The sequence below is a fragment of the Medicago truncatula genome, chromosome 3, assembly GCF_003473485.1.
Source record: "Medicago truncatula cultivar Jemalong A17 chromosome 3, MtrunA17r5.0-ANR, whole genome shotgun sequence".
In the NCBI taxonomy this organism is placed as follows: Eukaryota; Viridiplantae; Streptophyta; class Magnoliopsida; order Fabales; family Fabaceae; genus Medicago; species Medicago truncatula.
The window spans coordinates 7,131,413-7,158,276 of NC_053044.1; the positions used below are offsets into that span (position 1 = coordinate 7,131,413).

The following is a 26,864-nucleotide window of genomic DNA, read 5'->3' on the forward strand; positions in this document are numbered from 1 at the left end:
TTTTTCCAGAAAAAATGTGGGGTGAAGAAGTAAAAGTGTGATTGTGTTTTATTTTACAAAAATGGTAAATTTGATAGTTTGTGTTAAATGTCGGGATCAAGGTATAAATGCAGGGGTGTTGGGTATAACTTCCCCCACTAAGACACTTATGCTGAATATTAATGCTTTTTAGTTGAAGCAACAAAATTTTCATGCTCCACGATAGTTAACTACCGTTGGAGTTTTTTTTTTTTTAATTTTAAATAAGGAACGGTAGTTAATTACCATTGAATCAAAGGTAGTTAACTACCGTCAGTTTTTTCCACCGGTAGTTAACTATCGTCGGGGGTAAAACGGTCATTTCCATGTATTTTTAGGCAAAAATTGATGTCAGAAAAGCAACTTTCTATTTTTTCACTCTACTTTCTTATGCACTTTTTGAAATTCTCAAAATGTTTTTATTCGATTATATAACTCAAACACATTTTGCATGATTTCAAATTATATAATTTGAAACATCAAACTCTAAAAAATAAATTATAATTGATATGCATATCTTTGTTGACCATCGTATCATCTTAATAAAAAGTGCACAATAATTTTGGAATGGTATAAATGGCCAGTAGTCATAATGGTATCATAATCTACTCCCAAATAAAAAGTGAAGAAGGAACGAAAATTTTGAAGAATGCAAGGCTATTTTTAGCCACAAAACCTAGACTATAGCTACGGTTTAAGGAAAGGTTTAAAATGTTCAAACCGTCCAAAAATACATTAAAAATGCCATGAAACGTCCAAACATTGTTTGCAACACCACATTCCATATTATGAACAAGTTATATTAAATAATCTAAAATCTTGCCCAAATTCATTCGACTTAGATAATCCAAAACTATTCCAGACTGTGTTAAAATTGACATTTTTAGGGTTTTTGTAGGATTCAAATATCATAATTAAAACCATGCCCAAAACACATAATATTGACAGAAAAAAATGTCATTAAATCAAATTCTACAACAACAATCTACATTAGACATAACAATCTCATCAATATAATTCAACAACGTAAAACAACATAATAAAACACACAAGATCATGGATCAACCAAACCAAATTCTTCGTATGGTCTATCCATGCAAGCCTTGATTTCTTCGTAGTTCCTGGGTCGAATCAAACTTTGAATATCATGAAAATACCTAACCAAGAAAAAGTCTAACTCGTTCGATTTTTTAGAACTTTACTAACTAAATATAGAGAACATGATTCTCACATCATCGTTGTTCCGGAGCTTCATCTACGTGAACTGGACACTTTGAGTTGATCGATGGACAAAGATAGTCAACATTTTCCACCCTTCTTGTGTCTTAGTGGTTGAGTCGACAATTAATTATGTCTTGCTGATCTTTCAAGTCAGACAGTTTGACATCAACAATGACTCTAAATAGATTAGGTTTTTCCCTGTTGTGATAAATTGCAGCTAATTTGGTGTAAATATTTACTAGATAAGTGTTTATGCTTTTGTGGTGTGGTTTGAAAATTAATCAAACAACCAATTTATAGAAGTTTTTGTACGTCGTGGATCCCATAAATTGTCGGTCCAATGTGGACCGCTGAAAAATTATGTAATAAACTAGTTCGGATTCTATAATCTTAATTGTATGAAATCGTTCAAAATACAAGTTTTTACATAGTTTGGAGAGATTTCAAATTATATAATCTAAACAAATTTAGGAATGGTTTTAGATTATATAATCTGAAACAGTTCAAAATATAGATAGTGGCTTGCTCAACAAGGTTGGATGGTTTCATACATTTTTATGCCTTTTTATACCATATTTTTATTTTTTCTTTTTACCAACGTTTTTCCAGCTGCTTCCTTTGACTATTGTTACATTCATATTTGAATTTTGCAATAAATATCTCCTCATTCTTCTTAATTTTTCATTCCATTTCACATTCTCTTATTTTCTTCTAACTTTTTTTAAGTCGTTTATGATGTCAATGTTTCACCATTGGTCTTTCACACTTTCATACAAAGGTTCGTGTCGTTTCGTGGAGGATAGTATGAATGATCAAATGGGGTTGTTCTACTTTGCAAATGTCCGCTTCAAATATGTCTAGATCTTAAATTACTAGTCACAATCACCTTCTCCAACTCCAGAATCTATGATTGCACAAGGAATGATGATGAAGACCTTGGGAATCTAATTGAACTTACAAATAGGTGGTCAAACGATACTTCCTGAGTCATTTTCCTTGATTATCTTTTTTGAACATTGCATTATAAACTTTATTCTTGGTAAGGTAGACGACATAGAATTGTCCGTTTGTAGAACTACTAAGGTAAGAGATGGTATGTGGTGTACTTCTAAGATTCACAAGAGAAGTTGGAGCCTTTAGATGACAATTTAAGAATCCTAATTCTATTGTGTTTCAATTATCTCTGAAAGAGTAAGACCTCACTATGATAACCTTGATAAGTGTCAAATTATTGTTATTTTTCATAGCACTTATTGACTTGTTTTGCAAAAAAAATCTATTATAAAATTCCCAATTTGATATAAATATTGTTTATATCAGTAAATTGTGCCAAAAAGCTATTACGTCCAATTTCTACACATTTATATAGGTTAAAGAGAATGACCACACCAATGCGGAGTAAAGGAAGGAAAGCAACACGCACCAAAAACTTACTGGCAGAAGCCTATAGTCTACAGAACACAGCCAGACCCGTGGCAGCCCAACCGGGACAAGAACAGAAGCAGCCTAAACTCATTCTTGCTATTCAATATTGAATATATTGTCCATACTGTTTGAATTTGAAAATGAAGAATGCCATGAGATTGTTTTAAATAATTTGTGCTAATGAAGCACTGAAATTAGAGGCTCAAGAAGTTGTATACCATGCAAAACATATGATGATGATGATATTGATAATCTATTTGGTATATAACATGAATACATCAGAGAAAAATCAGAAAATTCTTCTAGACAGTCACTGTTTCTGTTTGATGCTATGTCAACAGATAGAAACTAAATAACCAAATTTCATTGATAACAAAGAATTTGCTTAAAACATGGTCCGACTATGATTAGAAAACACCAAATTTCACTGATAACAAAGTGCCATGACATTCAATTTTTTATAATAATTTTGATCAGCTCTTTCTAACAATAAAAATGTAAAACTGAAAATCACAGATAAAGATCATATCAACACCATATAATTGGTAGATGCAAGTTATTCTGGTCAATGGGTTGGCACATATTGAAAAACAGACAATTAATGGTGTTCACATGAAAGTCACAAAGAGAAGATTACAAGCACAACAAGTCGCAGTGTCTACACATCCAAATGACGAGCCTACAATTGGACCATGCATGAGCTTTGTGGAAGTGGAATAAACAGCTACATACTTCTAGTTGTGTGTAAGAGCAGTGGTCATGCCATTCATTTGGTCACGAATGAGAATGGATGGCAACAAAAGAGCATGGTTTCAGGTCACATGTAAGCGGTCAGAAAGAGCATTGCAACATATATCACAAACACCGTGCACTGTTCAACATAAAAGATAGTATCTTATGAATAATTTTTACTATTTAAGAGAAAATATACTAATGTTTGACAAGTATAAACAGATTGGGAAATGTGGTGCACCTGGCTACAATAACATCTCATCTCAGCCGCCTATCAGGAAATTGTCACATCAGGAATGTGACTAATTGTATGCCAACGCTCTCCTTCCTCCTTTTGGTACTTCTGCTTAATTAATGGGCAATCATGAATGGACAAAGTAGAAAGGGAACTGGGTAGACCCTCCTCTGGCAAGCTGTCAAGACAAGGGCAGTCTTCAATACATAGAGATTCAAGTGAGGTCATGTGGAGAAGACCCTTGTAGTTTATTATTCTTAGGTTGGAACAATTTGTTAACTCAAGAGATTTCATAGTTGATGGCAGCAGACTCTCCTCCGGAAAGGACTCCAAGATTTCCAAATCATCACCAACACTGAATTGTTTCAGAGAATTGAGTTGGAACAAACCCCACTCCTCTCTCGAAGCCATCAACTTAGGACATTTTTTTATTTGGAGGCTACATAGGTTGGAAGGCAACTGCCTCCCAGAAAATGACTCCAGCCATGGATAGTCGTACAACATGAGAGAATTAAGATTGGTGAACAAGTGCAGTGGAAAAGGCAAGGAAGAAGAGTGCCAACTTGTTATAGTTAGAGTGCGAAGAGAATTGCAGCTGCACATGTCCAAAGAGGACCATTCTAGATTTGGACCAAAGAAGTCTTCAACTTCCAACTCTTCAAGAAAGGCACAGTTCAACAAAATTTGCTCTAGGGTTGATTGAATGACCTGAGTTCCACAAAGGATGATTCTTTTCAATTTAGATGGCAATTCATTTATCAAAATGTCATCACATCTCTTTAGTTCTAGCTCAGTGATATTAGCAGCCTTGGGAATTGAAGCCGCCAACTCTTGGCAATCAATAATCTCCAATTTTTGCAAAGAAGGGAGGTGTTGAGGAAGGGCACTTTTCAACTTGGGACAATGTTTTATACAAAGCTTTTGAAGCAAAGGGAAACCTTCAAGACATAACCATTCCTTCCATTCAGCCATGTTTTCAAATCGCAAAGTTTCAAGGGATCTAAATGGAACATCTGATGAATTATAGCCGAGAAACTCTGTACCAATAATTTCTATTCCATCACAGCTTGAAATGGAACACTTCTTGAGAGAGGGAAACTGCCCAAGCGGTGGCAACTGGGAATGGATTTTACATCCCAACAATTCAAGAGATACTAAATTTGGTAAATGACGATCCCCAAGCCAGTTTGGAAAGCTACCGCCTCTGTAGTCTTTGATGGTTAGACTCGTGAGGTTTATATTTGGTTGAAGAGCCTCCAAGACAGAGGCTTGTGCTTCAGTTACTGATCCATCCATTTCTCTCCATTCATTGTATGACATACTTAAATCTTCTAAATGTTCTTTATCTTCCAAATTTGCTGCCACAGCATGTGCAGGATCATTGACATTTTCCAACCCTGAAATTTGAAGCTTTCCATGAAGTTGGTTGAGTTTCCCCAACATTTTAATATCAAATCCACGCTGCTCTCCCACAACAAAATCAGTCAGCATCTCAAGATTGTTTAACCGTTCTATCTTTGTTGGCATCTTCTTAATATGAGTGCCTGTCAGATTAAGATGACGTAAACTGATGAGCTTGCAAAAATCTGTTGGAAGTTCAAGCAATTTGAAACATTCTTCCAATAAGAGTGTCTGTAAATTATACAACATACAAATGGAATTAGGTAAGCTTGCAATCTCAGTGTGCGAAAGGTCCAGATAGCGCAGAAGCTTTAAATTTCTTATCCCATCATCTAGCAGTAAGAGGTTGCAACCAGAGAAGGACAACATCCGCAAAAGTTTTACTCTTGAAAACAAATTATGTTGCACAACGGTGCTTATCTTAAAGCGGTGGGGACCATAGCCCTGTGCGTCTACTATCAAACTGCGTAGTCCATTACATCTATGAAGATACTCTAGTTTTCTATCACCATCTTCAAAATCAAGGCAGCACCAAATGTGGCGCGCCCGAGGTTTGTGATATTCCTCAAGTAGAAAGGGCTGTTTTCCTGCCATTGATTTCGCTAAATCATTGACAAGATCATGCATGACGAAGTAGTATTTGTCAGCCCATAATGGCATAATTACTGATTGTTGGAAAAAAGATATTGACACCAAATGATTGAAGAATTCATTACCTAACTCTTGTTCGCTTTTGTCTCTTTTGTGACACTTCAACAAACCTTCTGCCATCCAAAGTTTAATTAGTTCACCCTTCTCAAGCTCATAGCCCTTGGGAAATATAGAACAATAAGCAAAACAACGCTTCAGATTGGAAGGGAGGATAAGGTAACTCAATCTCAGTAACAAGTTAATGTAGATTTCACCCTCGGGTAAACGCCACAAATCAGTCTCCAATACCTTAATCCATTCAGATTCAGAGAATTTTTTTAGCAAGAGATTCCCCAATGTTTTCAGTGCTAAAGGCAACCCCCCACACTTTTCTACTATTTTCTTGCCTATCAATTCAAGATTTGGATATTCAAATACATTCCTACCTTGAAAAGCATATCTCACAAATAAACTCCAAGAATCACTCTCCTCCAATTGCTTTAAGTGTATTAGCCGGGTGGATCTCATGATTGATGCTACTTCCTTGTCATGTGTTGTCACAATCATCTTACTTCCTGAAGATCCACATTTCAAAAGAATTTGTAACTCCTCCCACGTATTCTCGTCTATTTTGCACACACCATCTAGAACAAGCAAATATTTCTTGCCCGTTAGCAACTGCAGAAATTGATGTTGGAGTATTTCAAAGTCTTCACTATTGTCTGTTGAAATATGAAATGAGCTAAGATTTAATCCGGTGGGACTAACAAGATTAAAAGATTCTGGAACATTCACCCAAGCTTTAAGTTCAAAATGCTCCGTGATCATGTCGTCATTGTAAACAAGCTGGGCGAGAGTTGTCTTACCCATCCCCATCAGACCCACTATACTAATTATGGGTGCAAGGTTGTCACTGTGAATGTCAGAAAGTAAAAATTTAATTAATTCCTCTTTCTCATGCTCTCTACCATTCATGACAGATTCATCTATCAAAGATTTAGTTCTAAATTTTCTTAACAATTTCTGACTGACTCTAACTCGATAACGACCGCTAGTTATATCTTTAAGTCCTAATAATTCCTTTTTAAGTGTAAGTTGGTGCATCTCCATCAACAATACTTCCATCCTATATTGACATTGATTAATAAAACCTGAAAGAATGCGTTGTATCTTGCCCATTTGTTGTGCGTCAGTCGCAATCACATCCAATAGTTGATCTAATTCGTATACATAATGTTTGAGCGAAACTAGCCAACTCTTTATTCGTGGGACTCGGTACTGCTTCATCTCTGCGTCATCCAGCACTTCATATAACAAATCCAGTGTGTTTTCAAATCTTGTTATCTGCCTTTTTTTGAAGTCTGTTGAAGCTAACCTCTCACGAATCACTTGAAAGGCAGACGAAAGAAATGCCCCAGGAAAAACAACCATTGCCATGATATAAATTAAGCAGTATTCTTCTGAGCGTGGTTCGCAACTCTGGGAGGCTATCTGCAAGAATAGATGGTTATGTATCCTTCTGTCTAGTGAAATAGAACAAAGTTTATATGGCTGATTTTTTTTTTTTTAGTTTTGATGAACATAATTTTAATTATTGAGTGAAAAATACATAATTTTAGTGATATTTCATTTACAAAAAATACCTAATCAACAGTTAAAGTCTTCTATTGTATAATTGTGGTTGGACTCAAGTGGTTAATGAACTATAAGGACCAATCATCTGAGTTTAAATCTAGCTAGAACAATCTGTTAGGAACCAAATGCTAATTTCCCTTTATACTCGATAGGTAAAAACTATATCAGTATTATTAGGATATAATTAAGAGAGACAGAGAGAGAGAGAGAAAGAGAGACAAACCTGAGCTTGTTTTCAACTGAGTGAGACTGAGATTGGTAACCAAAAAGAGAGAATATAGAATGAATGAGGGAATTGAAGGCAGGTATTGTAGAATAGAAGCATAAAAATGATATGATACACTTTTTATTAGATTCAACGGAACAAGAATTCCACACCTACCAGGATGTTTCTTTCTTTTATTTGTTTATTGTTACTTTATTACTACACATGTTTCAAGAATATATATTTAGAGCTGTCAAAACGGGCGGCCCGGCCCGTTTAGGCCCGGCCCGGCCGGGCCAAGGGCTTTTAAGGGCCGGGCTAAAAAGCCCGGTTTGAATATGGGCTGCAAAAAATGAGCCCGAGCCCGGCCCTATACGGGCTCCCGGGCTAACGGGCCAGCCCTGGCCCGTATTTTTTTCCTTCCCTTTTCCATTCTTTTAAGTACGAAATACATAAATATACCGGGCTAACGGGCCAGCCCGGGCCCGTATCTGTTTTTTTTTCTTTTTCTTCCCATTCTTTAATGATTGAACATAAATTATAATAACTTAAATATACACAAATTTATGTTCATTTTCCTGGAGGTAAGCTTGATATTACCGGGCTGGTGTTTCATTTTCTCCATGCCAACTCCTGTTGGTTAATGTACCCTAAAATCCAAAACTGTAATTAACAGAGACAGGCATCATGTAAAACAGTAGAAGTATCTATTGTTTAATCCTTCAACTAGGATGACAATCCTTCAACTAGGATGACAATAGGCTTCCATCAAGCTAATTATCCAGAATGAAGATTCTAAATTCAAATTACTAATTATCCAGAATAAGTAATAACAATAACATAACAAAAGTTTTAATCCAAAAAGTCACTCCCAACAAAGTCACTTAATCTTCTTCAAGGTTCACAACATCCACAGTACTATTTGATGCTTGTCCACTTCCATGAGTTTCATCTTCTTGAACATCATTGTTGTCATCATATAATTCTACAAATTACGAAATTTGATTGTTAAATATAGAGATTAAAAAATCACTTCAGTATTGATAACTAAAAATAAATTAATTCTGTGAGAATATTGCATACTAACTATCTAATCTAGCATACTAACTAAAAATAAATCAATTCTATGAGAAATTTGATTGTTAAATATTGAACAAAAATCAATCATGAAAGTCCAAGAATATTGCATACTAACTATCTAATCTAGCATTCAAGATTTAAAGCAACAACAAAATGAGCAGATGCTTCCTTTCATCTAGGCTCAAATGGCTCATTCTAGCATACTAACTATCTAATCTAGCATACTAACTAAAAATAAATCAATTCTGTGAGAAATTTGATTGTTAATGTTAGATACTAACTAAGTTTTGAAATGAGCAGATGCTTCCATTCAAGATTCAAGATTCAAGATTTAATGTTAGATGCTTCCTTTGAAATGTTTTGATTCATAAATTAAATTGTCATATAAGTTTTCATTCATGAGTTTCACATCAAACTCATTTCAGTCAGTTCTATTGACAATAATATAAACTATAAAACAATTGTAAAAATGATAGAACTATAAAAACCATACCTTCAAAACCATGCAACCAGCTACGTGCGCACAAGAGAGCCTGAACAGAATCATCTTTCATTGAACTTCTATACCTATTCACAACTCGGGCGCCAATACTAAACGCAGATTCTGATGCCACCGTTGTTATTGGAATACTCAATATATCGCAAGCCATCCTTGCAAGATTTGGACTTCTACGACTTCTTTCCTTCCAAAAAGCTAAGACATCAAATTCTGCAGATAGAGGCATCCGCAACTCATCTAAATAAGTATCAAGTTCTGATTTTCCGGTGTTGCTACTTGATTGGCTTTCATACTCTTCAAATTCCTACAAATCATCCAACCTAACCAAGTTACAAAATATTCATACAAACAAAAACAAATAATTAATAAAAGAATAAAATAAAGAAAGAATGTATGAACTTACATCATATGAAGATGACGTAATTCGAGTTCCTCCACCATAGCTAGGCTGGACTTGTGAAGAGCTTAGATTAGAAGGAATTCCATTCTTGATGTACTCGGAAAAAAGCTTCCCCAAAGTCATCTTAACTTTTTTCAACTTCTCCTCACTAGTGAGTGGGTCAAGTTTTTCATAAGCAAATTTCAAAAAGTTAAACTTTTTGGTTGGATCAAGAACAGCCCCAACTGCCAAAACAACATTATAGTCACTCCAATACTTATCAAATTTCACCTTCATACTTTCAGCCATCTTTTGAATCAAAAGATCTTCACTTCTCAAATAAGATCTTATGAGGCACTCAATCTTCCATATTTCACCAAAGTACAGATTTGATGTAGGATATGAAGAGCCGGATATCAAGTTTGTAATAGTGAAAAATGGCTTCAAAATCTCACACATTATTTCAGCCCTTCTCCACTCCTCACTTGTAGGACAACATTTAAAATTTGAATCCCGTAAACTTAAGCTATAAAATGCACGACGATAAACAAGCGCACTCTGTAGCATTATAAAAGTGGAATTCCATCGAGTAACACAATCTAATCTCAATCCTATGGTTGTATCAATATCACCAACAGTTCTAACACATTCGGAAAAAAGTAGTGTTCTACTTTCTGTTACCCTCACATAAGCCACACTTTGTCTAATCTTATGCAAAGCATCGCTAACTACCTTGAGTCCATCTTGAACAATGAGGTTCAAGATGTGAGCTGAGCATCTTATATGGAAAAATTCTCCATCAAGCAACAAACTATTTGATAACCCTAGATGCTCTTTCAAAAAGTTAGCCATACTGTTGTTTGCAGAAGCATTATCTAAAGTGATGGAAAAAATTTTCTTTTCAATGCCCCAATCATCTAACATTTCTAAAACCTTCAAAGCTAAATCTCGCCCACTATGTGGGGGTTCCATGTGAGCAAATGCTAAAATTTTACTTTCCAACTTCCAATTCACATCAACATAATGAGCAGTTAAAGAAATATAACCTTCATTGCTGCATGCCGTCCAACAATCAGAAGTCAAGCAAACTCTCCCTCGAATTTGAGCTAACTGTGATTTCAGCTTTTGTTTCTCATCACGATAAACATTCAAAATATCTTTGGCTATAGTATTTCTACTAACAAAAACACAATCATCATTCAAAAACTTTTGGTATTCTCTAAACACCCTCCACTCAACCATATTAAATGGTGCACCATGTGTAATCATGATTCTAGCTAAAATTTCTCGATTAGCCATAGGGTCAAACTTTTTCTTTCTCAATTTTCCTTCAGCATCAATCATCATTTCACCCACATCATGATTTTTGATAGTCTTTCTACAACTAAGTACGTGACGCTTTAAATGACTAGTTCCGCTTCCTGATTCACAAGTCAATAATTTGTGACACGCCTTGCATCTACATTTCTCTACTCCATCTACAATACCAACTTTCACAAGATATAGCCACACGTCAGATGTTAGGGCTTTACCCTTGCTCTTGACCTTGCCCGTAGCCTTGTCCTTAGCCTTAGCCTTGCCCTTACGCTTCTTATCCTTTGGATCAGAAGACACTTCTTGTGTATTTTGATCAATTGGTGGTGGTACTAGTGGAATTTCCCTAGCTTGGCTCTCAATTTCCCCATCAACGCACATATTCTGAAGACTTCCACTACCATCAGTATCACTATCCCTCATATTTGAAGCACAAACAGATTGTAATTCCTACATAATTATATGCCAAATTATAAATTCATTAAAGATTACATAATAGAACACTAGAACAGACTATGTGCGCAAAACAAAATAGAACAGACTATGTGCGCAAAACAAAATAGAACAATTCATTTAGAACAGACTACCATCACATCAGTACGACAGTACCGACCCAAATTCATTAAAACATAGTTTTCAACTTGTCATTTAGAACAATTCAGTACCGACCCAAATTCATTTAGAACAGACTACCATCCAATTTCATTCAGTACCGACCCAAATTCATTAAAACATAGTTGTCATTTAGAACAATTCAGTACCGACCCAAATTCATTTATTCAAACCTATTCAAACCCTAATTTCACATTTTAAGTTTTTAACAGATAAACAAAGAAAAAGAAACAAACCTCCAAAACGATGAAGAAGAAGAAGAAATAGAGGTGTTGAGCTTGAATTAGAAACTTGCTGAGCCTGAATTAGAAACCAAGAAAACGATGACTATCTGCATAAATTGTTTGCTTCCAGAATCCTGAGTCATATCATTCAATGTCCAGAATCCTGAGTCATATCATTCAATGTCCAGAAAGAGGAATGAAGAAAGGAAGAAACGACGAAAATGAAGAAAGGATGAAAACGAACCTGTGTGATTTCAGCTGCCAGAATCGGAATCGCACGGTGTGAGCTTGAATCCTTGATGATCGGAATCGCGCGGCGCGGCGTGAGCTTGATGAATGGAAGAATCGGAATCGCGTGGCGTGGAGAAGAAAAGAGTTTGACGGATGACGGTGTGTGACTGTGAGAACTGAGAGAGTGAGGCCGCTTGAAGCCTTGAACGCTGATGGCTGATGTCACATACTCACACATACGTGAGTTGTTGAGTTAGGGTGGGTAGGGTTTTTTTAATTTGGGCCGGATCCCTAATATCCAGGCCCAGCAGACACCACACGAAAAAAAAAAAAAAATGACCCATTTTAATTTTTTGCGGGCTGTCGGGCTGCCCGTGGCCCGAACGGGCTCCGGGCTTTTCCGGGCCGGGCTAAAAAGCCCTGGAAAAATTCGGGCTCCAATTATTAGGCCCAAGCCCTATATTTTATGCGGGCTTTCGGGCCGGCCCATACGGGCCGGCCCATTTTGACAACTCTATATATATTTGTTGAAAAATGATGTACATTTCTACATATTTCCACTATAATAGTACGTTAAAAAGATATGGAATCACTCCTACTTGAGTAGTTAGTAAAATAAACTAATACCACATTTGTATAAGAAAATGTCATGAACATTTCTATTGATATTTGGCATCAAAAGGTATAAAAGATAATCTAGTATGAAGATCTTGTCACCCATATTACTTCTTGACATAACTTTTACTTAAACAACATAACTTTGACCATATACATAGATGATACATCGATAGTTATAAATAATTGCGTTAAATCTCCATTCAATTACTTCCATTTAGAAATTTTTGACAAACTTTACCATTCTTTTAGCATGTGTCAAATACAAAAAAAAATCTCGTGGGACTTTGCGGATCATATTTTCCATAAGTGCATTAATATATGGATAGTTGCCTCAATTACCCTTATTCTATCATTTACATGGGTACATGAACAACTTGCAAATTTTTCCCTTCATCACAATTATAAATACCTCTTACCTTATTCACAAATATTAAAAAATAATTGTTGAATTTGAAAGTGAGAAAAAAGGGATTGAATTTGAAGGGCGGCATTTAGTCAAGCAAACCTAACGATCAAACTTGACAAATGAAAAATAAGTAGTCTTTATGTAACCTTTTTACTTCAACATAATATTTAAAGAAATTTTGATAAAATATCCTCTGTATTTTCAACGTTGCCAAGATCTGAATCTTGTTTCAACTATATTATCATCCAGAGTATCAAAATGACATATTTACATACTTGTACAACTCAAAATAGAACACTCCTAGAATTCAAATAACCCCAAATACATATACATAAACAAAAGAGACATCCATCAAAGAGCCTACCAAAAAGAGTGACATTGCTGAACTTTGAGTCTAAGAACAAACACATAACACATATGTTAGTAGCACAAACGAGAAAAAATCTACCACTGTGACAAAATAAAAGTGACTTGCAAACTCACACTTTCAAATTTGTAAAATTGACACCTAAATCATTGATTTAATATCTGATGAATTAAAACTGATATGTCAACATGAACTAAACGAATACTGCAACAAGACATCAAACCAAACAATGTTGCACCAAGACGACGGATAAAACATCCAACTCAAACGACAAAATCACAAAAGAAAATTCAGATCAATGCAAAAATTACTTCTTTATTAATTTAGATAAATGGAGAGAAAGCGATACAAAGGGTTGCATCCCAAGTCTTAAAAATGCCCTAAAATAACCCCTCTAGACACAAAAATAAAAATAAAAATTGGACGTTCCAGTTCCAAGTTCCACGATGTATTTTAGACTTGACTTTTCAAAGTTATAGCATGAACTGTATGATATTCGAATGCCTAGATTGTAAGAATTTGTGATGTGATGATACATATACAAATGAGGTGATGTGGCACTAAAGTAAGGCAAATGAATGACTTCTCATATTTACACCTATTTTTAAATAAAAAATATCTTTTAATCATTTACACATTTTAATGAAATATATTTCTCATTAAAACTATGCAAATTTGCTTAAAAAAAAATTAAAACTATGCAAATTCTATGGTATTTTCAAAAATTTGAATGTATTGGTACATCAAATTTTTAAATTAATAGTTATGAGTTTTTTTAAAGAAAAAATTATTCTCTATCTTTTATAATTATAATAACTAAATATTATTATACTAAAAACGTCGGCGAAATAAAATATAATTTTGCTGAATTTTTATTAATCGTAATAGAGAATATTGCTTATTCTTTACAATAAAATGTAACAAATTTAGTATGTTTTTTATAAACAATGAAATGATATTTTTTTTTATTTCTTTTTTTATAAAATGATATTATCTAAAATATAAATGTCGAAAAGTATCTTTTTATTTCATAAAAATAATCGTTAATGTGTATATTTAAGAAGCTCCAAGAGTACCGATACGCCTTAGTTTGCGAATGTATCCTAGAAGTTCACTTAAAACTATACCTAAAAAAACTCATTAAACTAAACAAAAAAACAAATAATTAAATCATTTCAACCCCAAAATTAAAATAGATCGTGAAAACGACCAATCCCCAGATTGAAAATAAGAAGAACATTTGTAACCAGGGGCGGTTTCACCGCCCGGCGACACCGGGCGGTCGCCCGGGCTCGATCGATAATTAATGGCGGATCTTCCTTAGAACCCATGGTACCGCAATGTTTCTATATATATTATATCGGGCATTTTATTTACATATTTTTCAATTAGCGCAGTGGAGAAGCAGTTGCTATTTCTCTCGGACGTCGCGGGTTCGATTCTTCCTTCTTGTCCCTTTTTTATATTTCTGTATATATTTACTTTTTTGTCAAAAAAGTTCCATGGTGGGAATCAAACACACACCTCTGAGCCATACTCATGCAAATTAAACCACTACAGCAGTTAACAATTTTGATTAATTTTTCAAACAGCTTAATATATATTTCATAGAATTTTGGTACCCCGAGAAAATAACTCAAGATCCGCCACTGCCGATAAATCCTTCAAACAACTTAATATGACGATCCTTTTTTATTTTTATATATGACTATTTATCTATATATATATATTTTTTTTTTTTGAAGGAAGGAATTTATATATATATTATGTCACATGTGAATTTGCGATAAATTTTTCGCCCAGGCTCTATGTAATTCCTGGCTCCGCCACTGTTTGTAACAACCCAAGAGAATCAACAACGCCATAGCCATCCCACAGGCGCTTACCAAATTCAAAATTTGAAAAGGCCTAATTGCCTATTAATTTCTATTTGCACTAGTATTTGTTGGCAACAATCCCGGCATCGATGGTTACGTGAAGGGGATGCGAATTCCAATTTTTTTCATAACATTATGTCTAGTAATAGTCGTTGTAATGCTATTCCTTTCGTCTTTGTGGATGGTGTGTTGGTTGAAGGGGTAGACAATGTTCGGTCAGCAGTGTTTCAACATTTTTCTTCTCATTACAAAGCTCATACTGCTAACCATCCTAGTATGGAGGGTTTACAATTCCGTTCCTTATCTGTTTGCGAAGGGACTGCGTTAACAAAACCTTTCTCTTTGGAGGAGGTGAAGGTGGCCGTTTGGGATTGCGATGACTTCAAAAGTCCGGGACCTGATGGCATTTCTTTTCGGTTTGTTAAAGAGTTTTGGGATCTGCTGAAGAGTGATGTGTTGCGTTATTTGGTGGAATTTCACAGGAATGGTAAGTTAGTAAAAGGAATTAACAGTACATTCATCGCTCATATTCCGAAGATTGATTGTCCTAAAAAATTGAATGATTTTCGGCCCATTTCTCTGGTTGGATGTTTGTATAAAATTTTGGCTAAGGTTCTGGCAAATAGGCTTCGATTGGTTATTGGTTCGGTTATTTCTGATGCTTAGTCGGCCTTTATTAAAGTTCGTCAGATTCTAGATGGAATTTTGGTGGCCAATAAGGTTGTTGATGATGCAAGGAAACGTAATAAAGAATTATTACTTTTCAAGGTTGATTTTGACAAAGCATATGATTCCATTGATTGGAGTTACTTGGATTTAGTGATGGTGAAAATGAATTTTCCGACTCTTTGGCGTAAGTGGATTAAGGAGTGTGTGGGGACGGCCACAGCTTCAGTGTTGGTTAGTGGGTCTCCTACAGATGAATTCTCTTTGGGGTAGGGGTTTAAGGCAAGGAGATCCTCTCTCACCCTTTTTGTTTCTTTTGGCGGCAGAGGGGTTTCATGTGTTGATGGAAGCTTTTGCAAATAATAATCTCTTGTCTGGTTATAAGGTGGGCAGCCATGAGCCGGTGGTGGTGTCTCATCTTCAGTTTGCGGATGATACAATTATCTTATGCGAAAAATCTTGGGCTAATGTCAGAGCTTTGCGGGCCATCTTATTGCTTTTTGAGGATCTCTCTGGTCTTAAGGTGAATTTTTCTAAGAGTCTTTTGGTCGGGGTTAATGTTGAAGGGTCGTGGTTGTCAAGGCTTCTATGGTGATGAAGTGTAAAATTGGTACCATTCCGTTTATGTATCTTGGTTTGTCTATTGGCGGGAATGCTAGTTGATTGAATTTTTGGAAGCCGCTTATTGATCGAATAAATTCTAGACTGTCGGGTTGGAAGTCGAGACACTTGTCCTTGGGTGGCCGTTTGGTTTTACTGAAATATGTCCTGTCATCACTCCCTGTTTATGCTCTTTCTTTTTTAAGGCTCCGTCAGGTATTATTTCCTTTATCAATTCTATTTTAAATATTATTTTTTTGGGGGGGGCGGGGGAGTGTAGACCATAGGAAATTTTTTTGGGTTGACTGGGATTCTATTTGTCGGAGTCAGGAGGTTGGAGGATTGGGGGTAAGGAGAATAAAAGAAATTAATTTGGCATTGCTAGGGAAGTGGTGTTGGCGGATGTTGGTGGAGAAGGATAGTTTGTGGTTTAGGGTGTTGGCAGCTAGGAATGGTTTAGAGAACGGAAGGTTGAGGGTTGGAGGTCGTGATAGTTCTTTGTGGTGGAGGAATGTTGCGAGTTTGAGATCGAACGGGTGGTTTTCTAGTAATATTTCTCGCTCCTTGGGTGATGGAAAAGATACCAAGTTTTGGTCGGATGTTTGGGTGGGTGAGGTGTCGTTAAGGGCTAGATTTTATAGGTTATTTGAGTTGTCGTTGTTGAAGGATGAATCTGTGGCGGTGATGAAAGAGTTAGGGTGGGGGGTGGATGGAGGGGCGTGGAGGTGGAGACGTAGGTTGTTTGTGTGGGAGGAGGAGTCGGTGGAAGAGCTTATTATTTTACTTCAAAATGTGACTTTACAGGTTCATAGAGAGGATCAATGGATATGGAAGCCAGACTTGTCTTCAATGTATTAAGTTCGCAGTGCATATACATCTATTATCGCACAAGATGTTGTCGTCACAATGGGGAGAACACCTTTTATTTTGTATAAGGATGTACCGCTTAAGGTTTTGTTATTTGCGTGGCGTTTGTTTCGTGATCGACTTCCTACAAAAGATAATTTATTTAGGCGTCAGATGTTGCAATTCGATGATCAATTGTGTGTGGGTAGTTGTGGATTGTTTGAAATTTCCACTCACTTATTGTTTCATTGTACGTTTTTTAGTACAGTTTGGAATTATATTCTTCAGTGGCTTGGAGTTGTTACGGCATTACCTTATGATGTCTTTGGGCATTTTACTCAATTTCAACACCTTGGTGATGTCTTTAAATCGAGGCAATCAATTTTACAGATTATTTGGTTTGCAACAGTTTGGGAAATTTGGAAGGAAAGGAATAGCAGAATTTTTAAGGCTATAGATAGCTCAATCTTACAGGTGGTCGATAGGATTAAGTTACTGACTTTCAAATGGTTGAAGGCGAGGTTTATAACTCTTCCCTTCAATTATCATGGTTGGTGGATTAGTCCGTTTACTATTTTAGGCATAGGTTAATTCTTTGGTGGATCCGGCATGTTGTGCGGTGTAGGCCTTTGTCTTGTAATTATTGTATAGTCGTTGTTTAACTCTTTGGGTTTTCTTCCTTGGTTCACCTTGAGCCAGGAAGCCCTATGTTGTGGTAATATATCTCATTTTAGTCTCTTCAAAAAAAAAAAAAAAATCTATTTGCACTATATTATTATTATTTTTTTTTTATAAAAGTAAACGGTAGTCATTTATTTAAATTGATAAAGTACATGATACAATACAAATTAAAACTAACTGAAAATAAATATGATTATATTCAAATTTTTGAATTTGCAACATCGACGATGTCTAAAATCGTTGATTAAATATGCTCTTGCTCAAAACTAATCTTTCAACTTGAATTAAATAAATACGGCACTAAGATACTTAAATATTAATGCCATAAAGAAAACACACTTTTTTTTTTGGTAGTGAACAATATCATTTTTTTTTGGTAGTGAAAGAAAACACACTTTTAACAAGAACACATGTAAACGGGTATTTAAAGACCATTTGAAAATTACACAAATAAAGGGGGTATTTAAAGGTGAAACAAAACTTTTGATTATAATTGGACAAAACCACTCAATATCCATGCAACCTAACAACAAGAACATAATTTAACCATAATTCAACAACGTAAAATAAATAATAAAATACAAACTCTTCCAGATATCTATGAAAGATCTGGCCAAGTAACGTCCAATCTGATCAATCCTTTAGACCCATATTGATTAAATATTGAGAATATGGTTCTCACGTCGTTGTTCCTGATCTTCAGTTGGGTGAAATGGACGCTTCCATCCGAGACGATCGATGGATGCCGATACTCAACATTGTCCACCCTCTTTGTGTCTTCGTGGTTGAGTTGACGATTGATTTGGTCCAACTAAACCCAAGCAATTTAACATCAACCCGAACCCTGAACCGATTGAGTTTCCCCCGTTGTAGTAAATTGTAGGTAGTTTGGTGTTTAGATCTATCGGATAAGTGTTTATGATTCTTTGTTTTGTTTTACAACAAATAATCAAAAATGTCTATTTATAAAAGTTTTTGTGCGTCGTGGACCACATAAATTCTCAGTGTAACCTGAATCACACAAAGAATCTCTAGAACGACGACAATTAACAACCGCAGCTGGCTACGACAGTTACAGAGGCCAAGATTGATAGCACCTCAATTTGTATGTGTTTTTTTTACTATTTCATACATACATTCAATCATTATTCATACATTTGATTCAACCGCTCATTCGTTCATTTAATAAATGGAAACACAATTTATTGGAAAACAAATTCATTCATTATAAAAAATTAGGTGTTGGTGACATTAAACCAAATTAAAATGCAATCAAATAGAAAAAAAATTCATAATTTACAACCAAATAAAAAATATAGTCTCAATCACGGTGCTCTGCCCTGCCTCAACCACCTCCTCCATATGGTAATCATATATGTAGTGGTTGTGGTGAGCATCTCAGCCTTAATCCTTAAAATAACATCATGCATGTCTTTGTATGTTTGACCATCATGCAATCCCTCAACAACCATGTTTATGCAACTTCTAATGATCATCAATGAATCAAGATTATCCCTATAGTATGTTACTACTCAATGATTACCTCCACATTATCCATCCAAAATTAGTTTGGTAATCTAATACCACCACATGAAGTGGTGCTTGAACTACCATGAGAAGCTCCATTATTGTTAAACTTAATCAAGGGGTAAACATGCAGAAGCCAAATAGCCTCTTTGATTTTAGGAGCATTTGTCAGGTGAATTTCAATAGAGAAATTTTAAGGATAAAATATCCAGACATGTTGGAGAGACGTCAAGTGTAATTACCATTTTGCATTGAGACGATCAATCCACATCACAGAACAAGTAATTAGAATATTAAGAACGTAGCTGGTATCAATTTGTACACCAATAATGTAAAACTTAAAAGATATCTTAATCCGAACATAGTTGTGCTCAACAATCTTGTTGGAGAGTTATTGATCATTGTCCCTTTTACGTTTAGAGTGATCATAATGTCATTGTCCGTTCGGTTTTAAAGTGGTCTGCATACCATAGTCCCTTCCGTTTGTGAGTGGTCTTAATGCCATATTTGTAGTTGCTGAGTGGATTCTACCATATTTTCAGGTGCAATTTTATAACAGATCCTACAATGCAGTGGGAGTCCGATACAATTTTAGCTGAGTTGTTTTATCTTGGTAACGTTGTGGTTGATAATATGTTAGCACAATTTAGGACAACATCGTGAAACGTCTCAAAGAGAATGACCTAGTACGCGACTCAATCCCATAATATTTTTTTGTGACAGCAAATACTTATGTGATCCGGGAAATTTTCTAATGAAATCATCAAAGAAGGTATGACTATAGTAGATGTACATAAGATGACCGAAATATTTTTTCTAAATAACTATTTGCTATTTGTGTTAACATGATCCTAAACTTAAGTTGTGACAAAATTTTGACATGATGGTACTTGTGTCCTTCCTCTACTTTTTTTTTTTGGGGGGGGTGTCCATCTTGTATTGTTGCTAGTGTTAATATTGATTGGCTAAAAATAATATATCTAATTGCCGTATGACTTTTTTGTTTACACAAGCACATCAGATGTAACACCATGTTGTTAAAGTCTAACTCACCTATTAACAATGACAAATATGAATCCATGTAAGAAAAATGAGAGAAAAATTCTTGTAGACAGCCACTGCTTCTGTTTGATGTTATGTCAACAGATAGAGCCTAAAGAATTTGCTTAAAACAACAAATTTCACTGAAAACAAAGTACCATGACATTCAATTTTTTATTTTTAATAATAATTTTGACCGCTTCTTTCTAAAAGTAAAAATGTTAAACTGAAAATCGCAGTTAAAGATCATATCATCACCATAGGCAAGTTATTCTGCTCAATCGGTTGGCACATATTGAAAAAACAGACAATTAATGTTGTCCACATGAATACCACATGAATATTAATGAGACCCCAAAAAAGGGATACAAAGTCACAAGAATAACATAGAGAAGATTACAAGCACAACAAGTCGCAGCGTCTACACATCCAAATGTCGAGCCTACAATTGGACCATGCATGAGCTTTGTGGAAGTGGAATAAACAGCTACATACTTCTGGTTGTGTGTGAGAGCAGTGGTCATGCCATTCATTTGGTCACGAGTGAGAATGGATGGCAACAAAAGAGCATGGTTTCAGGTCACATGTAAGCGGTCTGAAACACCATTGTTACATATATCACAAACACCGTGCACTGTTCAACATAAAAGATAGTATCTTATGAATAATTTTTACTATGTAAGAGAAAATATACTAATGTTTGACAAGTATAAACAGATTGGTGAATGTGGTGCACCTGGCTATAATAACATCTCATCTCAGCCGCCAATCAGGAAATTGTCACATCAGGAATGTGACTAATTGTATGCCAACACTCTCCTTCCTCCTTTTGGTACTTCTGCTTAATTAATGGGCAATCATGAATGGACAAAGTAGAAAGGGAGCTGGGTAGACACTCCTCCGGCAAGCTCTCAAGGAAAGGGCAGTCTTCAATATATAGAGATTCAAGTGAAGTGAGGTGGAGAAGACCCTTATAGTTTATTATTCTTAGGTTGGAACAATTTGTTAACTCAAGAGATTTCATAGTTGATGGCAGCAGACTCTTCTCCGGAAAGGACTCCAAGATTTCAAAATCATCACTTACACTGAACTGTTTCAGAGAATTGAGTTGGAACAAACCCCACTCCTCTCTCGAAGCCATCAATTTAGGACATCTTTCTATTCGGAGGCTGCATAGGTTGCAAGGCAACTGCCTCCAGCAAAACGATTCCAGCCATGGACTATCGTACAACACCAGAGAATGAAGATTGGTGAACAAGTGCAGTGCAAATGGCAAGGAGGAAGAGTGCCAACCTGTTATAGTTAGAGTGCAAAGTGAATTACAGCTACACATATCCAAAGAGGACCATTCTAGATTTTGACCAAAGAAGTCTTCAACTTCTAACACTTCAAGAAAGGCACTGCTAAATAGAATTTTCTCTAGGGCGGATTCAATGACCTGAGTTCCACAAAGGATGGCCTTTTTCAAGCTGGATGGCAATTCATTTATCAAAATGCCATCACATCTCTTTAGTTCTAGCTCACTGATATTATCAGCCTTGGGAATTGAAGCCTGCAACTCTTGGCAATCAATAATTTTCAACTTTTGCAAAGAAGGAAGGTGTTGAGGCAGGGAACTTTTCAACTTCGGACAATGTTTGATACAAAGCTCTTGAAGCAAATGAAAACATTCAAGACATAACCATTCCTTCCATTCAGACATGTGCTCAAATCGCAAAGTTTCAAGGGATCTAAATGGATCATTTGATGAATTGTAGCCACAAATCTCTGTACCAATGATATCTATTCCATCACAGCCTGAAATGGAAAGCTTCTTGAGAGAGGGTAACTGCCCAAGTGGGGGCAACTGGGAACGAAGTTTACATCCCAACAATTCTAGAGATACTAAATTGGGTAAATGATGAACCCCAAGCCAATTTGGAAATCTACTGCCTCTGTAGTCTTTGATGGTTAGCCTCATGAGGTTTATATTTGGTTGAAGAGCCTCTAAGACAGAGACACGTGCTTTAGTTACTGATCCATCCATTTTTATCCAATCATCGTATGACAGACTTAATTCTTCTAACTGTTCTTTGTCTTTCAAATATGCTGCTACAGCATATGCAGGATCTTTGACGTTTTCCAACCCTGAAATTTGAAGCCTTCCTTGAAGTTGGTTGAGTTTCCCCAACTGCTTAATATCAAATTCACGCTGCTCTCCCACAACAAAATCAGTCAGCATCTCAAGATTGTTTAACCCTCCTATCTTCATTGGCATCTTCATTATATGAGTGCCTTGCAGATTAAGATGACGTAGATTGACGAGTTTGCAAAAATCTGAAGGGAGCTCAGTCAGTTTAAAACAACCTTGCAGTAAGAGTGTCTGCAAATTATACAGCATACAAATGGAATCAGGTAAGCTTGCAATCTCGGTGTAAGAAAGGTCTAGATAGCGCAGAAGCTTTAAATTTCTTATCTCATCAGCTAGCTCTATGAGATTGCAACCAGAGAAAGACAACACCCGCAAATATTTTACTCTTGAAAACAAATTATGCTGCACATTGGTGCTTATCCTAAAACGTTGGTTGCCATAGCCTTGTGCTTCTACCATCAGACTGTGTAGTCCCTTAATTTTAAGAATATGCTCTAGTTTTCTATCACCATCTTCCAAATCAAGGCAGCACCAAATCTGGCGCGTCCTTTCAGGGATATCTTGCAGGTTATCACCCTCTATTCTTAAGCGAAATTCTCCTGACACTAATTTCGCTAAATCATATACAAGATCATGCATGATGAAGTAGTATTTACCAGCCCATAATGGCATAATTGTTGATTGCTGGAAAAATGTTATTGACACTAGATCGTTGAAGAATTCATTACCCAACTCTTCTTCACTTTTGTCTCTTCCGCAACACTTCAGCAAACCTTCTGCCATCCAAAGCTTGATTACTTCACCCTTCTCAAACTCATAGCCCTTTGGAAATAAAGAACAATAATCAAAACAATGCTTCAGATTGGAAGGGAGGTTAAGGTAACTCAATTTCAATAAAGGGTTAATGTTGTTATTACCCTCTGGTAAACGCCAGAAATCAGTCTCCAACATCTTAACCCAATCAGGTTCAGAGAACTTTCTTTCCAAGAGATTCCCCAATGTTTTCAGAGCTAAAGGCAACCCTTCACACTTTTGTACTATTTGTTTGCCTATCAATTCCAGATTTGGATATTCAAATACTTTTCTTCCTAGAAAGGCATGTTTCACAAATAAACTCCAACAATCACTCTCCTTCAATTGTTTTAAATGAAGTAGTTGCGTAGATCTTATGATTGATGCTACTTCCATATCATGTGTTGTCACAATCATCTTACCTACTGAAGATTCACGGCTAAAAGGAAGTAGGAAATGCTCCCACATATTCCTATTTTTGTTCCTGACATCATCTAAAACGAGCAAATATTGCTTGCCCATTAACCTCTGTTGCAACTGATGTTGGAGTATTTCCAAGTCTTCACTATCTGCCGCCGAAGAATGAATTGACCTAAGAATTGATTGGGTCAGACGAACAAGATCAAAAGATTCCGAAACATGGACCCAAGCTTTAATTTCAAAATGCTCCACGATCATGTCGTCATAGTAAACAAGCTGGGCGAGGGTTGTCTTACCCATCCCAATCACACCCACTACACTGATTATGGGTACTTGGTTGCGACTGTCACTGTCGGAAAGTAAATAGTCGATTATTTCGTATTTCTCAAGCTCTCTATCATATATGAAAGATTCATAGACCAAAGATATAGTAGGTAATATTCGGGAAGTGGCTCCATCTTCATTACTAGCACGAGTTGCATCTTCAAGTCCTAAATAACTTATTTGATCTGCAATAAACTTTAGCCTCTTCAGCAATACTTTAATCCTAGATTCAAATATCTTCTTTCGTTGTACATCAGTAGCAATCATATCCAATATTTTCTCTACTTCCTCTACCTCAAGTTTGAGATCATTAAGCCAATTCCTCACGTTCTTGTTACGGTACTGCTTTGCCTCTGCGTCATCCAGCACTTTATTGATAGAAACCAGTGTGATTTCAAGTTTTTTCTCCACATCTACATGGACGTAATCTCTGAAATCTGTTGAAGCTAACCTCTCAAAAATCACTCGAAAGACAGACGAAAGAAATGTCCCACCAACAACCTCTGACATGATCTGAGCGAGCGTGGTTCAAAACTATGGGAGACTATCTACAAGAATAGATGGTTATATAATCTTCTATATACTTAAAACGAACAAGTCTACAATGGTAGTATAGTATTGTTTTATTAACATAATTTTAATGATAAAGTAAATAAAAAGACATGATTATAATGAAGTTTGATTTCACAAAAAATACCTAGTCAATAGTTAGAGTCTTTTATTGTATAATCTGACTTAAGTGATTAATAAACTTTAAGAAAAAACCGCCCGAGTTTAAATCTAGCTTTAACATAAATTGAATTCTAAGGTTTCCCTACAATTGAATTCAAACCTTGCATATATTATACATTGTTCCTACCAACTGAGCTAAGCTCACTAAGACCATTAGAAAATAGTCTATTCACAATAACAAATATTCATAGATACTCTAATGTACCCCCACTGTTTCACAATACTTGTCCATTTTAAAGAAATTATACATATCAAATAAATGTTTGTCATTTTTTATAATTTTTTGTGTTTTTTCTCTAATACCCTTACTCATTTATTATTTCATTCTGTTATTTCTCTCTCAACAATAAAGTTAAGGATATTATTGATAAATCAATGATTAATGTTGCATTGAAACTTAAAAGTGACAAGTAAAGTGAAACAAAATTATTCTCCAAAATGGACAATATTGTGAAACGGAGCGACTATATACATATACATACTCTCTAATAACAAGCTAACAACTCATAACTTAATACAATCCTTAATCAGATACCTCTGAATATACAAAGATTATGAATGTAAGAGAGGGAAAGTTACCTGAATGAGACTGGGATCAATCGCCAAAAAGAAAGAATATAGAACGAATGAAGGAAGGTGATGTAGAATAGAGGCATAAAAATGATATGAGACACTTTTTTTGTTTCCCGCGTCAACGGAACAAAAATTCAACACCTCACCTACCATATTTATGTATCAAGACTACGACTTAGTGTACCTTAGTCGTTTTAAAGTTGTGTGCGGTTCTCAAGGAAATGATTCTTTGAGTTGATTGAAATGGTGAAATTAATATTTTCTCCGTCCCGGTAGGGAAGCATCTAATGACTAAAATTTTGTTTAACGTTATCAAATTACGAGATGCATTTGTTATTTTTTTGTCTAGAGAAAATTTTTGTTTCTATTTAACTGTCCCTTTTAAAGTTCAATTTAACATTAAATTTTGTTTTATCAATATTGTTCTTAGTTATTTATTACAGAGAGAGAAATATATGAAATGAAATATTAAATAAATAAGGTCATTATAGTAAAATTATAGCTTATTGCATCAAATGTAGTATCAATTGTTGATGGTCTTGGTTTGTGTAAAATATCAAAATGTGACAGTTAAAAAGAAACGGGGATAATATTGAAATATAAAAAGTCAAATTTAATACATATTCAAATGACAATTTGATAATATAAACACATAAAACTTGTTCAAAAAAATATAAACACATAAAAGAAACACATTAATAGCACTAACAACATTTTTTAAGAAATATGAAAAAGGTAAAAGAGGTTTATATATAGGGATGGATGGAGTATAATTTACTAAAACACCAACACTCTTTTTAATTGTAGTTGTTGGAGTGAAATTCAATAAATAAGGGTATATTCCGATGTTTTTGGTTCAATTTGTGACCCGAGATCACCCCTATTTATATTTCTCTCTATTTCAATCTAAATGAGTGATTTTAAGATAAATCAATGTTTTTTTTTCTTCGTTATTTTGTCGTTTGAGTGTAACATTCTTTGATTTCCCTATTTTGATGTGGTGTTCAGTTGGTTTATATTGAAAGATCAAATATTCAATCAATGATTTGAACGACAACATTGTAGATCCAAAGGCATGAATATTTCCGTCATTTTAAGTTTATCATTTTTTTTTTTTTGAGAGAAAGTTTATCATATTGTTTATAAGTCATTTTGTCATTGTATGCTATTAACTTAGATATTGTGAGTTTGTTTGTAAATTCATCCTTTACATTTTTTATCGATGTTGAATAAATGAATATCATTTTATATTTGTAAAAAAAAAAAGGAATGGATTTTTTTGTTTATAAAATAAAAAATGAGCAATGCATTTTCTATTAAGGACGAATGTCATTCGTGAAATTTCGAATGGACAGACATTGTACTATTTAGCAGCAATCTTCAGGTCGCTAAACTACTTGGCCAGAAAGAAGATAAAGATAG

At 35.2% G+C, this 26,864-nt stretch overlaps 4 protein-coding genes across 5 annotated transcripts; 1 reads left to right on the forward strand and 3 right to left on the reverse strand.

Moving 5' to 3' along the window:
- Positions 1-3,006: 3,006 nt before the first annotated feature.
- LOC11431011 (disease resistance protein RGA2) lies at positions 3,007-7,687 on the reverse strand. 2 transcript variants are annotated; one of them, XM_013603589.3, is made up of 4 exons: positions 7,521-7,687; positions 5,284-7,153; positions 3,638-5,175; positions 3,007-3,535 (listed from the first exon to the last, which is right to left on the reverse strand). In XM_013603589.3, exons 2-3 carry the CDS (start codon positions 7,097-7,099, stop codon positions 3,671-3,673), a joined length of 3,321 nt encoding a protein of 1,106 aa, XP_013459043.1. In that variant the 5' UTR covers positions 7,100-7,153; positions 7,521-7,687; the 3' UTR covers positions 3,007-3,535; positions 3,638-3,670. The 2 variants fall into 2 exon arrangements, with proteins under 2 accessions (XP_013459043.1, XP_003598877.1); XM_003598829.4 differs by having other exon boundaries at positions 3,638-7,153.
- Positions 7,688-8,075: 388 nt separating this feature from the next.
- Positions 8,076-12,079, reverse strand: LOC112420044 (uncharacterized). Its single transcript, XM_039831864.1, has 5 exons — positions 11,855-12,079; positions 10,507-11,224; positions 9,485-9,705; positions 9,076-9,385; positions 8,076-8,487 (listed from the first exon to the last, which is right to left on the reverse strand). The coding sequence occupies exons 1-5, from the start codon at positions 12,077-12,079 to the stop codon at positions 8,387-8,389; spliced, it is 1,575 nt and encodes a 524-aa protein (XP_039687798.1). The 3' UTR covers positions 8,076-8,386.
- Positions 12,080-15,244: 3,165 nt separating this feature from the next.
- On the forward strand, positions 15,245-17,233 carry LOC112420045 (uncharacterized). The gene is made up of 5 exons (XM_024778648.1): positions 15,245-15,596; positions 15,792-16,009; positions 16,161-16,298; positions 16,454-16,591; positions 16,706-17,233. The coding sequence occupies exons 1-5, from the start codon at positions 15,245-15,247 to the stop codon at positions 17,231-17,233; spliced, it is 1,374 nt and encodes a 457-aa protein (XP_024634416.1).
- Positions 17,234-20,739: 3,506 nt separating this feature from the next.
- Positions 20,740-25,624, reverse strand: LOC11425395 (putative disease resistance protein RGA3). The gene is made up of 3 exons (XM_003598832.4): positions 25,449-25,624; positions 21,207-24,685; positions 20,740-21,104 (listed from the first exon to the last, which is right to left on the reverse strand). The coding sequence occupies exon 2, from the start codon at positions 24,645-24,647 to the stop codon at positions 21,240-21,242; it is 3,408 nt and encodes a 1,135-aa protein (XP_003598880.2). The 5' UTR covers positions 24,648-24,685; positions 25,449-25,624; the 3' UTR covers positions 20,740-21,104; positions 21,207-21,239.
- Between the last annotated feature and the right edge of the window lie 1,240 nt (positions 25,625-26,864).